At 39.6% G+C, this 13,514-nt stretch overlaps 1 protein-coding gene across 6 annotated transcripts; it reads right to left on the bottom strand.

Annotated features, from left to right (window-relative positions):
- Nucleotides 1-3,358: 3,358 nt before the first annotated feature.
- Nucleotides 3,359-11,116, bottom strand: LOC136971980 (uncharacterized). Of its 6 annotated transcripts, none has more exons than XM_067266499.1 (5): nucleotides 11,103-11,116; nucleotides 7,097-7,197; nucleotides 5,331-5,386; nucleotides 5,226-5,259; nucleotides 3,359-5,157 (listed from the first exon to the last, which is right to left on the bottom strand). In XM_067266499.1, exons 2-5 carry the CDS (start codon nucleotides 7,161-7,163, stop codon nucleotides 3,539-3,541), a joined length of 1,776 nt encoding a protein of 591 aa, XP_067122600.1. In that variant the 5' UTR covers nucleotides 7,164-7,197; nucleotides 11,103-11,116; the 3' UTR covers nucleotides 3,359-3,538. The 6 variants fall into 6 exon arrangements, with proteins under 6 accessions (XP_067122600.1, XP_067122603.1, XP_067122606.1 ...); XM_067266502.1 differs by lacking the exon at nucleotides 11,103-11,116 and adding an exon at nucleotides 10,351-10,419; XM_067266505.1 differs by lacking the exon at nucleotides 11,103-11,116 and adding an exon at nucleotides 8,800-9,023 and having other exon boundaries at nucleotides 3,359-5,154.
- Between the last annotated feature and the right edge of the window lie 2,398 nt (nucleotides 11,117-13,514).

Raw genomic sequence — 13,514 nt, 5'->3', positions numbered from 1 at the left:
ACAGGGCGGAAAGAGTTAAAAAATAAAAAAGACCCATGATCTAGACTAGATTAATGAACTAGACACACCCAGTTTAGAAACTAAATTCATGAATTAGACCCATGAAAATTCTCAGACTCAAACTTCACTTCCTCACAGGGACAGGCTGATACAAAATTATTGTATCCAGGCTAAAAAATTAATTTTTGGGGGTGGTCTACAATGTCAGACTCCTTCTTTCATCAGTGTCACTACCCATTGCGAGCCTGGGCTTTTGCTTGAAAAAATGCGCTCTTAGTGCCCACAGCGCGGAAAGAGTAAAATATGAACTATAATTTAGAGATGGACAGTAGTTAACTATAATGTAATTAGACTATATAGTTAACTACACGTTAAGTTTCAATAATAGTTTCCCTTATAATGTTGCCTTAGATCACCATTTAAAATGCTATCTTCTCCAATGGTATGTCTGTTTTCCTTGTCGGGAAAAATTTTAACACAGACAATGCAGAATTGATAATTTCATATTCGGATTCGATTTCGGGTTCCCCAGAGAATAAGCTTACGCCTTAACTAATTCGACGATCTGGCAATCCTGCAGCGTGTAATATGACGTAGGTTTGTTTTTTCAACTGTTTCCGCTCTGTGGGCACTAAGAGGGCTTATTTTTTTAGCAGGTTCCATTATGGCTTAGGTTAGGACTACAGTGGAGCTGCTGGGTTGTCAGGAACGAGACCATATCGGAACAGACCTCCTCCCGAAAAATACTTGGGGTTTTTTGACCCGTCGGGAATCGAACCCGGGTTTTCCAGAGCGGTAGGCTGCCATGACTTAACGTTTAAACGAACAAAGACATGAAATTAGTGCAAATCCGCACGACTTTCCCCGCCAAATAACGGGGTGATCTCGAGCGCATCGATAGCCAAGAGTTGTCACGCGCGATCTCATTCTAAATTGATTTTTTAAAATCGTTATTTATCTATAATAAATAACTATATTTATTATTAATCTCTTTTATAAGGGGTGCAGAAAGGAAACAATATGCCTTAAAAAATCTTTTACTATGAGGTACATGGCTTTACTTAAGAAAAACCTTCAGAAGACAGATTTAGATGAGGGGGCATCGCGTAAAACCACCACGGATTTCATGCTTTTTAATGGTTCCACTTTGTTAGTCAATTATATGAAAGATTAATCGAATTTTTGACCAGAAAACAGCTACGCTCAGTAGTTGAATCCTGATTTCTCGTGTGATCTGAAGTTATATCCTCATATGTTAAGAGTATTATGAGGCCCACCAATGGCCGAGGGGATAAAACCACCGAACACCGATAGTTGGTCGTGGGTTCGTACCCACCAACAAGCTGTGGGGTCTGAACCCACGTGGGGTGTTAAAAAATTCTGTGTAACTAAATATTTCTCCAGCAAAATTTTAAAAAGTCGAAGAAGACAGAAACCTTCCACAATATGAAAGAACGAGAAACCCCGTAAATATTTTTCTATTGTAGCATTATAATTAATTTTTATACTTTTAATGGTACATTCGCTATTTTATGTAATCCGAACTTTGATTGTCCATTGTGATTTTTACAATGGTAAGATAATTATTATTTAATTTAATATATGATGATATCATTCCGTTAATTAATGCAGCCGAACTCCCAATAGCGGCCACCTCCAGTGGCATATTTTTAGTCCTTGTCGGTGGCCGTTGTTCACAGGTTCGACCTGAAATTATTTAAATCCGAATGGAATTAGAGAAAGTCTGGCTTAGTTTCGTATTCTGTGGCCCCAAAAGATAGTAAAATAAGCATAATTAACATTTAAAAATATTACTAAATATTTTTGCATACTGAAGGCGAAATAAAAATAAATCCATCAATCAAAAATATTGGCATATTCAAGGCTGTTCTGGAATGAATATTATTCCTCTTGGATGCCATTTTTCTACTTCGGTGATTCATCATCTAGAAGATGTGCGCCCGGAAAACCTCACCTGATATAGACTTATGGTTTCATATCGATATTTCTTGTGTTCCAGAAATCAACGAAATCCAATAACATCTCTGTATAACATAAAAACGGGCTCTTATGCATCCCCGAAGAGGTAAGAGATTAAATATCTAAATGAAACCTGTATGGGTGCAGTATGTGTGAATGCCAACAATGGCATCTTAGAATATTTCTGGAAAGAGTAGGAAATTGTATCCTCACTTAATCCATAGAAGAAGAAAAGGGGCAAACCCGTTAACTTCAGATGGACTGATCTGATTGAGGTACAACTTCCTACACTAGCCATTCCAAATATCCGAGATGGATCCTCCCAAAAATTCCCAGGTTTTCTGATACTGAAATCTGAGAATATGGTCCTCAGGAGAAGTATGCTGCTACCTTAACTGCCCTTCTACCATAATGCCGGTTACGAAGATTGCGCGAAAACACTGCATTGAACACGCATGATGCAATGCCCAGTAAAAAAAAGAATCCGAGTTGATTTTTGTTATCGTTCTAGTTTCTTTTTAAATCAATTATTGGTGCGTATCATTTCTTTTTCTTGACATTCGCTCCTGGTGGCATCCGGCACCGATCACTGAACTATACAAAGTAGAACTAAAAACACTAGACTTTGAAGATTCTTGATAATTTATTGAAACTAAACGAGGTTTTTAAAATGAAAAACTTACCTTACAAATGGCGCTGAATGAAACTACCAACCTTTCCAGGTTTCGGTTCGATTTCTCCATCGAGGGCCTGGTCATCCAATAACAATGGGAGGTTTATGTAGCATATTCGAATATTAAATCACACGTAAGACTCCAGATACTGGCATCTAGTGTTTATGGTACGACTTCGAATGTGCCACGTGAGCTGTCAGTTGTCCTTGCATACCGAAAGTGTTAAATTAAACAATTTTATGTTGGGTTTCGGAGGGCTTGATTTGATATGATGGAATTTGGGTCAAATCTAGCCCCTTTGAAACCCAACAGTCGGGGGGATGCCTCCAGGAGGGCTTTCTATGGGAAAACTGGTCGCTATTAAGTGTCAACATGTGTAGAAAACTCAACGCAAAGCGCAAACCCGCGACCAACCACCAGTGTTCGGAGGTTTATCCACTGGTAGGAACTTCAGTGGAAATTTAGTTTGGTTTTATTCGTATAGGGCCGAGGAGAATGCCTGTCGGGAGGTCTTACGGGAGACTAGCCCCCATTTCGGTGTTACTAAAGTGAATAAAACCCGGAAACCTCCACGTGACGGTTGAACAGGCGCCAACCCACGACCAGTGTTCAGTAGTTTTATCCACTCGGACATTGGCGGACTTTCAATGGGAAAATCATTTAGAAATTACTTAACTCGTGGTCATGGAAGTGTCAAAACGGGCAACTTTTCCACGGTGTAACTTTATTTCACAAAATACACAGTAACTATTATTTGTACGGACAAAGAACAACGTTGGCATCTCGTATGCTTCGAGAAGGACCAATAAGATCCTGAATCTTTGGCTCGGATAATGGCAAAGATAAACTATGATACAGATCTAGTGTTTGTCGAGGGCGATCCCCTAAGCTGCGAATGTGGGGTTGTCCTGGCCTCGGTTCCCGCTCTTAAAAAAATCCGAATGCAGTTTTTCAGTGGACGACGACATGATATTCTCGTATATGAGGCCGTCTCCGTTCTTCCAGTCTTTTCTACCGAAAGTGCGCAGGGGGGTGGAGGGGCAATTTGTTTCGTTGCGCGTGACGGGGGCGCTCAGCTCTTCCAGTTTCTTGGCATCCTCTAGGGGAACCACGCTGGTGTCGAAAGGCTGGATCAGCCCCCTTTCGGGATTGGTAGAATCGACGGAATTGCCGAGGGGGGCGGAAGAGTACCTGTCGTTAATGATGGGGCCCCGATAGTAATCCAAATAGACAGTGTTGGGCCGGGGGATGCGAGTTAACGTGTAGTCTTCCAGGCGGAGGTTCAAGTGTGGCACATCCAGATCCAACGGTTTGTTCCATCGCTTTCGAAAACACTTGAAGCACGTGATGGCCACAGCCAATAGAAGGACGATGCCGAGGCATACGCCTAACGAAACGTACAGGACCACTTCCCTTTCGGTTACGTCATCGACCACCGTAACGTTGTCTAATGTCCCGTTGTAATCCCTAGTGTTGCTCCATATTCTGACTAGTCGGATGGTGTGGTACTTCTCCATCAGGAATTGCGAGATTTTTAAGAATTCCACCTTCTCGTTGGGAACGATCAGAGTGACGTTTCTCGTAACGTAACACTCGTTCGAATCCTTCAGGCTCGTGTTCAGGAATTCGGCCAGGGACGACGAAATCTCTCTCTGTTCTTCGTTACTCGAACAATTGATCCTGATTTCCACGGTCAGATAATTTCTGTGAGGAGTCACGGTCGGTAGATCGTAAACTGTTGTGTAATTCGTAACAGATTCTGTCGTCGGGCTGTCGGAAACTGTCGTTACGTTCGAAATTTCATGAGGTTTTTTCGTAACATTGCTGAAATCGTCGACAGTTTCGGACGTTTCGACGGTAACAGCTTCCGTTGTCTCGTTTGTACTGTTTGTAAATAACGGAAACTCCGTTGTCGGAGCGTTACGCAACGTGGTATTTGTATCGAACAGAGGCGTATCAGTCCAAGTAACGTTCGTAGTATCTTCAGTGTGGTTAGACATTTCTGTAGCCGTTTCGGAGTAGGCCTCTGTTGTTACGTTAACTTCAGAGTAGTTTCCCATTTCGGACGATACATTTGTTACGATTAACGACGAGTTACTCGCTTCTACTGTATCTGTAGACGTAGATACAACCTCAGTAACAGAAGAATTATACGAATCGTCCGGATACGTCGTAACATTAACCCACGAATCGCTTTCACTTAAAGGTTGGGTGCTGGTTTCTGTTACTGTGGTTCGAGATTCGGTAGAGTTGGTGACGTCTGGTAGTTGCGTTTCCGCTTCGGTTACGTTGCCACCTACGACTGTTGTCGATTCCTCAACAGGTTCACTCGAATTAACGTTGGCATGGGTGACAACGGTACCATTGTCGTAACCTATGGCCTCTGTTGTAACTTCTAGACTAGATGATTCAGTTTGGCATCCGTTTTCGGGGCATAACGTTGCATTGTTTTCGTCAAAAAGTGCTGTATTTGTTACGCTAGACGTAGAAGTTTCGGGGTCTGCTAATAAGAAATCGGGAAGATTTACACGAATATCAGTAAATAAGTAAAAACACTACAAAGACACTTACTAGCTCCGGTTTCTGTGGTGTTGCATCCATTTTCCTGTAATTAAATCGGGGTTTAGTACTGTTAAATTAGTAATTAATTTAGTAATTGAGTTTAAAATGGCTTACCGGATTACAGGGGAGTTCCGTTGTAGTGTTTCCGTACGCACTTTCGGATGGAAAATCTTAGAAAAGTATAATCTATTGTTAATATTTATTGTGATTCATTAAAAATCCCGAAATTAATCATGCAAACGAAATTTAACAAGTGCCATTTATTGAATAATTTCAGCCATTAAACGAGTCAACAATGCTTTTAAACAATACATTTGTTAATCGATACAATTGATAATAAGACACCACGAAATTCCCGGCGCAGTATGCGGGTAACGTTTCGACTTTACGTAAGTGAAACCCGCATTTAGTAAATGAAATGGAATCTAAATATTTATCTTTTACATTTTCTTTAAAAAGTAGGGCATTAAAATTGCACAATGATTAAACACGAGGATTTCGATATGACAAAAATATTTACGGTGTAAATTCCAGTGTGGATTATTTGTATAAATGATTCGCCCGATTGTTGTTGTTTTTTGGGGGCCCCTTCCGCTTTGTGGGCATTTAGACCCGGCCAGCTTAAGACAACACGTGACAACTTTCCAAGGAAGGAGGCCTCCCGCGAGGAAAGGCTTCTTAGGTGTTAGACACGTGAAGAAAACTCGGAAAACTCTCTAACCCGCAACTAGTGTTAAGTGGTTTTATCCATTCCGTCATTGGTGGACCCGCGACTGTCGTTTATTTTTTAGTACAACAATAAATACTCATCCTAACAATGAATTGAACGACAAGTCTCGTGTTTGGTCCATTGTTAACACGCGGAAACAAATGTAAATAATAATAAAAAAACAAATAAGATGTCGGTTCTGCTTCGTTACTTCGTCTACAAGCCTCTTATCAAACGGATAAAAGGGGTGTAAGATATTTCTGTTATCTTCATTATAAAATAACCAGAAATTTCGAGAATTTAACCCTTTAAGATGATAAAATACAATTTCAAAATTGGGGAGGGAGGGAGAGAATGACGAAGTAGATCGGCCGTCCATTGGCCAGCGGGCGATTTGTTGTGTTAATGAAAACGTGACGTAACTATTCGAGCTTGTTTCCCTTGTTATTAAAACACTGCAACGATTAATACTTTATGTGTTCGTACGACTTACAGGATGTTCTGTAATGCGCTCAGCTGGACTTTTTTTTGGGGTTTAACGACCAAAAACACTCGTCGCCAGTTACCGTTACCGCTGTGTTCTAAATGCCATAAATTATTATGTGTTACGTAAATGTATTAAGCTTATCGAAGACTTAAATAGACCTATAAATACATCGTCGTCTCCAGTTTGGACACTGGACTTTGCGCTTACTTTGGTCGCGTTACGGAGGTGTTCGGTTACTTCGTAGAATGACTTCGACGTAACGTATTCGAAATATTCGCTGTGCCAAGTCAAAGACATTCGAGAATGTTTTAGACCTCTTTTTTTTTCGTTTATGCGTAACGTAACGCAGAGAAAACAGCAAAGATCGTCACACTTCTTGTGTGATCAAGAAGAACGTAACATAAAGGGGGAAAATAAACAGCAGAAATCGTAACAAGAAACTGCAATTTCTGTTCGTAGAACGTGTATATAAACAATAACGTATTCACAGTCATCCTATACGAAGCAAAGGGTGGAAAAAATGCATTTTAGAACAAGGAAATGAATCACGTGTTTCCTGAATTTCGCATTTTTAAAATAATTCAAAAGTAACGCGTGCAGGACGTAACTCATCGATACGAACTAAGACAGAGAGAGAGAGAAACACGGTGACGCGCAAATTATTATTATTTTTTTAGAACTCACCTTGCTGGGGGGAGACAATGACGAAACACGTAAATATAACGAGAATGCCATCTACGAAGTTCTTCATGACGAAGGAAATTGATCTGTTACGTCATCGGTTACTGCAAAAATAGGGGAAAAAAAGTATATATATACACACACTTGTGTTTGTATCCGTTACCATAGCGATATTTAAATTTCAAAAGAATAAAAAAAAAAATGGTGTTTTAACCTGCAAGTACGGACCTAGACCCAGTTGGAAAATTGGGCCATTTTTATATATTTTAAATTTTTCTGTGTGATGTTACGGTCTTCAAATTTCGTCTTCAGTTACGCAATGGACAAAGGAAAACATCTGCAACCTTTCTAAGTCGTGAGACACCAGGCCAATTACGTAACCGAATGATAATCGTATATTGTGATTGATAATCCGATCGATCGGCTACCAAAAATAGTGACATGGACTCGATCGTCACCCACTTTATACACTCAATTGGGCATTGGTCTAGTCGAAAAAGCCAGCTCCCACGTGTCTTTTCTTTCGACCATAACACAACTCGGTACTAAAATTAGTAATGGTATATCAAATGTTTTGATGGTTACCATAGAAACTCGTGTTTTACTTTAATATTGGATAATGTCTCCTTGTTTAAACAGTGACATTTGCCAGTAATTTTTTGTATCGAACTGGTAATACACTTTTACAACGCTTGTTTTTCACCCCCTTTCACGCTTATTACCCCCTTTTAAACGCTTATTTTGAAATACAGGAACGTCTGTCTACAATGCTGTACTCGAAAGGCTTAACAAATCATTGTAATTTTCACCCGCGCGTAGTTTTTCGTGGCAGAAGCGATCCTGGCACTTTTTTTGCGCGTAAAACGTTCGATCGTGTGAAATTTCCGCGTTGTTTCTCGCGAAAAAAAGAGGAGGAGGAGGAGGTGGGGGGTAATTCCGACTCGTCTTTAAACTGTACGCAATTCATCCGTACCGCGGGGCAAAAACCGGGTTAGAGTGTACTCAGTACACCTTGCTTCAATGGGCACGTTATTTACAAAGCAGTGAACACAGGCGCGTATTATTTACGCTCCCCTCCACGTCTTCACGCTCAGAAATCTCTCATTCAGCTTACCGATTATTAAAAAGAAAATAAAAGAAAATCAGCAATCGTCAGCTCGGAATATGCTTATTAAGTGTATTGTCTTAAATCCCATTAACAGATCAAGGGGGTGGAGAAGCTCCCACACACAAACACACCTACACACACACACACAGCTTTTATCTTACACCAGTAAATTCTAAGAATACCAAAAACGCCACCGCATCGAACACTAATTAACACATAACAACGGTGTTTAACACTACTAAACTATTGTTACGTAGTAAATAAAGGCGACATTTTCTATTATTTCGTAAGAAATTTCCGAGTTGTGTCGACAGATCTCACTACAAGGGGGTAGTATTTAGCCTGCGTTTCCTGTTCGGTACGTGCTTCTGCGTCACACTATCGCTAACAGGTTGGCGATTAAGAAGGTATTTCTTTCAAATTTCCGAACGCAACCCCCTTAGAGAAAGCGGCATTATCGTCGAGTGGTGCCTCCTAACACGTAACTAGCACGGGATGGTATGATCGTTAACGCGTGCCGCGGATTAAATAACACGGGGTGACACTAGAAAGGTATGTTTTTTTAATAAAGTAACCTGTTAAGGGAGGCCAGACTCACCTGTAAACTTCATCCGGATTCGGTTTAGTTGAAGATCGGATAGAGTGGCCTTCACAGGAGGGTGAAGTAAAAATCCGGCAGAAACGGCACACGACAGGTTCTCATGTCGCCGGCTAAGACGGGTCGGTTCGGCGAATAACCCGATTCAAACTTTCTGCAAACTGACACGAGCGCCTCATGCCAGTCGAGGTGATTCCATTTGCGAGGGTGGGTGGTAGCGTTCGGTCGAGGCGGTTACGGGAGGGGTGTGTCTTGGAGGTATGCGGGATGCGCGTAACGATATTCGCTACAGGTGTATCTGTTCTTGCGTTAAGGTACGAATGACGTGCGAGCCTTTCGTTACACATTTATTTTGTTTTAAATTGTGGCGAAACACACCAGGAGGCGCGTGGGGGTTACTTTCTTTAGGCTAGTTTACGTGTTTTTGGCAGGACGGAAGGCGACAAAATTAAGTTACGAAGAAAGGGATCGTTCGCGGATCTTGCGTAAATTCGATTGTTACGTTTTGTGTTGCGTAACTGGGGGGAAAACGACCCACCCCCGGTGAACACGAGAAGAAATTTCGCTTGGGGTGTAGCTACAATCGCTGGCTTGTGGCGATTTTCGTCAAGAAAATACGCCTGTAACCAGAAACTTCGCGTGATGGAAAAGCAGGTGCTTCCACCGCTCGTGCCTAGCACTAGGGAGGTCAAAGGTGACGGCGGTGGTATGGACGTAAGCAGATACGAGTCAAAGGTCGAGCGGGGTGGAATCCAGCGCCGGGACCCTACTCCCCCGTCGGTTATGCTCGAAATTTATTTACGTTCGGAGCAAGTCGGGAAGGGCCTGTCCGACGTTCTTTTCTCCCCTAACGCCTCCCCCTTTCGTATATTTTTACAATAAACACATTACGAAAAATGATTTATAAGACGAGCGACAGATGGCGCCATTAGAAATAAGGGCGACATTTTTTTTATTCATCATCGTCATTTTTTATCTGTGTTTGTGATAAAGTCACCCCATTACTAAAATTATAATATTTAATAAAAGGAAAATAAATTTAATTTCGAAAGCGTGACGACTTCTCGAACTTTAAATGGCGCGAGTTCGTGGCAAGACACTATTTAGCATCTTCCAAATCCCACGAGTCGAAGGGCGGGGGAGTTTACTGTATTTGGTTTTAAAGTGTGACGATGCCAAGTTAAGTTTCGATTCCGACCAATGAGGGTGTTGGTCGCCTCTCCAGAGCAATTAAGGGGGGAGAAAAATGAAAATGGCGCCCTGCTAACCTGGAATCACGCCATTCGTCACGTCGATATATTGGCATTTAACACCCCCCTCCATCTAAAGAAAATCCCGGTTGATCCCGGGGATGATCTGAGGATTATCTTCCGGATCAAGGAAGGATTAACTGCGCTCTTCCTTAAAAAAATGGCGCGAGTTAATGAAAGCCAGGGGGCAAAAGGTTAAATGTCGGAATGTTACCCGCCGCGAGTGATTTATATAACGAGATTATTATAAGAATGAGGAAATTATGTGTATTATCGAGATAAAAAAGATAATTGTTATTACCTTTCGTAAGATGCTGTATGAAATTTCGTAGCAATTATGGTGAAAATATCGTTTGTTTCGCTGTACATATCTCCGGTTTGTACAGTGATTAAGACGATGACTGTGTATTAACACAACAAACACGTGTCCCGTAATCGATACAACGTAGATAATAATTGGAAATTAAATTTCATTAAGTTGAAATCGATATAAACAGTACTTTGCGTATTGCTTGATAAATGGATTTGCATATAAGATAAACAAGCTGCAGCTTAGGGCCTCGCGTTTTTATATATATATATCGTTATCTGGTGGAGAAGGGGAAGGGTCTGCAATTTGTTAAGTCGAAAGTCCTGTCTTAAGTACAAGGGTATCGATTCTAGTGATTCATTGTTTACAATTATAACTAAAAGTGTTACACATAAACACATGAACATTTACAGGATAGAACTGTCCACACTTATCCACACGTTTAGGCATACCCGAACAGGTGCGTCTGTTCAGTTATACTTTAAAAAAAAAAAAAAAATGATACATTCTCCCGTGTAAACCGCGTTAAGTGCAGGCTATCATCTATTTTAAACCGCAGCGATTGATATTTACCTTTGGGTGTGGAGTATAATTTACGCTTTCATTGATCGAAGGTGGCGAAATTACTTTCCTCCTTTCTACAATGAATTTATTTCCGTGTTTTCCCCTTTAATACGCGCTGGAAAACGTTTAATTACCCTTTATCTTCGCAAGTATTTACCCCGAAAAATAAAGATACGTACAGTACTTACGTTCCCTGTTATAACACATGCCCGTCTAATACGGGGCGTGTTCGTTTTCTTCTTAATAAAAAAAAACGTGCATATTTTGACGTCACTTATAGTTACAGTAACGCGAACGTAACGTCACACTTCGCAGTTTGTATTGTTTATGTAGTGTACGTCGTACTGCGTACTAATTTATGTTCTAGTTTACAAATATAAACCATATTAACTTAATATACAGATCCATAAATCTGTAGAGGGATGCAGAAAGGAAACAATATACCTTATAAAATGTTTTACTACGCCAGGTACCCGGATTTATTCAAGAAAAACCCCAGAAGGGGTGCACTGCGCTCCCAAAATCCCACTGTATAAGGGCTACAACGTTCCTTCGGCAAATAAAAAATGATTTTCATGTTTATAATCTAACTTGGGGGTATAAAAGTATAAAATAAACGTAATTGTGACGTAGTGTTTCGCCACCCGCCGTAAAAGTAAACAAACAACTGCTGAACTAAGCTTGTAGCGAATATATATATATATATATATATATATTTTACTTTTATGCTATTTATAGGCGTTTATAATTAATTTCAACGCTTCTTTTTGGAATTTATTTATTATTATTTTTTAAATATTTAATTTATTATAATATCGGGCGAATATCCTTGTAAATCGGCCATCTTGCTTAAAATTACTTATCGCCATCTTCCGGATAAAAATATAATTAAAATCCAGTACAACGGGAAAAATAAAAATAACCGCGCCATTTTTATAAAAAAATTTTAATATTATTTTGGAAAAAATTTCGTAAATTAAACTTTCCTTTTTGGCTGTAGAAAATTATTAAAATTTTTATATACTTTGACTCTCATTTAATTCGATTTTTACGATTGCATTTCTCGAATTGATCGTGATTTATGATTTAAATATAAAAATTTAAACATAAAAATCCAATTTAACCGCTTCTAATCGAAATTCTGTAGGTTCGGATCTATAAAAATTCTAATATTAAATATAATTAATCAAGAGAGAAATAAAAAAAAAAAAAAGTAGAAAGTTATCGACCCGGTCGAGGAGAAGGTAGAGGATAGGAAACGGGAAACGGGCAGTTTAGCCAAGAATTAAGATAATATAAAACAATTTCCCGAATCGAACTAATTGTTGACATCCATTTTGAAAAAATTAACCAAAAAAAAAAAAAAAGAGGAGAAAATGATGGCGAGTAGAAGCCAAGAACCGAATTTGTCTTGGCAAGAGTTCAATGTTGGCACTCCGGAGGGCAAGAACCGCTTTCGTAAACGCTTAATTTAAACTCTTTGTTCCATTTGAGAAGAATTTAACGTTACAGAATAAAAATTCATCTTCTTTTAACTGAAAAATATTAAAATAACCATGTTCTGGTGATTATAAATCACTAACACGTGTGAAACCCCCGAGTTGGGTACCTCCTTTCAATCCTTTAGTTAAACCAGCGAGCATCTATACAGCTGCCCTTCCTCTTCTCTGTATCTAAATTGGCCACAATTTGGAGAGGTTTCGGGCGGATAAAATAGTAAAATTTAGCCATTGTCCTGTATGGATCGACAGGCCAAAATGCTGATTCATCAACAATTAGTCAAGACGAGTCGAGTGACTCATAATACTATTACAAAGTTTTTAGATTTGCACGTTTCTTTGTTGTTAATATATAGGGTTAAGTTCCCTGAAACACAATTTAAGATACGTAACGCCGCACCGAGATGACCAATAAAACTGTAGCAGTTCGTGCCGTCATAATAGAAAATTACAATACGGTAGTCTGTATTGTAATTTTCTATTAAAATACTACTGAAATGTACTTCCAATATTCCTATAAGTATAGTAAGTACTGTACATCTCGGCAGTAAATACGATATATCCTGGACCAATAGTTCTAAATCATGATTTACTTCGTAAAAATTCTTTCACGATGCGTAAATATATTTTAAATAAATAACTTGAAACGAGTAAACAAATTTGCCACTGACATTTCTCCTTATTCATTGAATGCATTACTAATCATATTTTATTCGATACGTATGAATACTTCGGCCATCTCTATCCTCGCCTTAACTCGTTCATTTATTTTTCCAAAATGGCGTTAAACAATGGACGACTTCAACAGCTCATCCGCAATTTAATCCGTAATTGGATTTTTATCCAAAGCACGGGCGCCAACTCTAGAGGATCCGGAACCTCCAATAATATTTTAAGTGGTGCGGGACCTAAATTTGTGAAGTTCCGGACACTTAGAGTTGGCGCCAAGAATATTTCTCTCGAACCACAAAAGGAAACCGAATTTTTAATCGAATGGTTCTAAATACAAGCGCCGCATCAATAAACAGTATTCGAAAATAGGCCAACATGTCGACGTTATTTAATGATTTAATCGATGACGCCCGAAGATGA

The sequence above is a fragment of the Centruroides vittatus genome, unplaced genomic scaffold (genome assembly GCF_030686945.1).
Source record: "Centruroides vittatus isolate TY-2023 unplaced genomic scaffold, ASM3068694v2 contig_2747, whole genome shotgun sequence".
Classification (NCBI taxonomy): domain Eukaryota; kingdom Metazoa; phylum Arthropoda; class Arachnida; order Scorpiones; family Buthidae; genus Centruroides; species Centruroides vittatus.
Note: the sequence above shows the minus strand (reverse complement) of the source record. Positions and strands in the feature narration are given on the sequence as shown.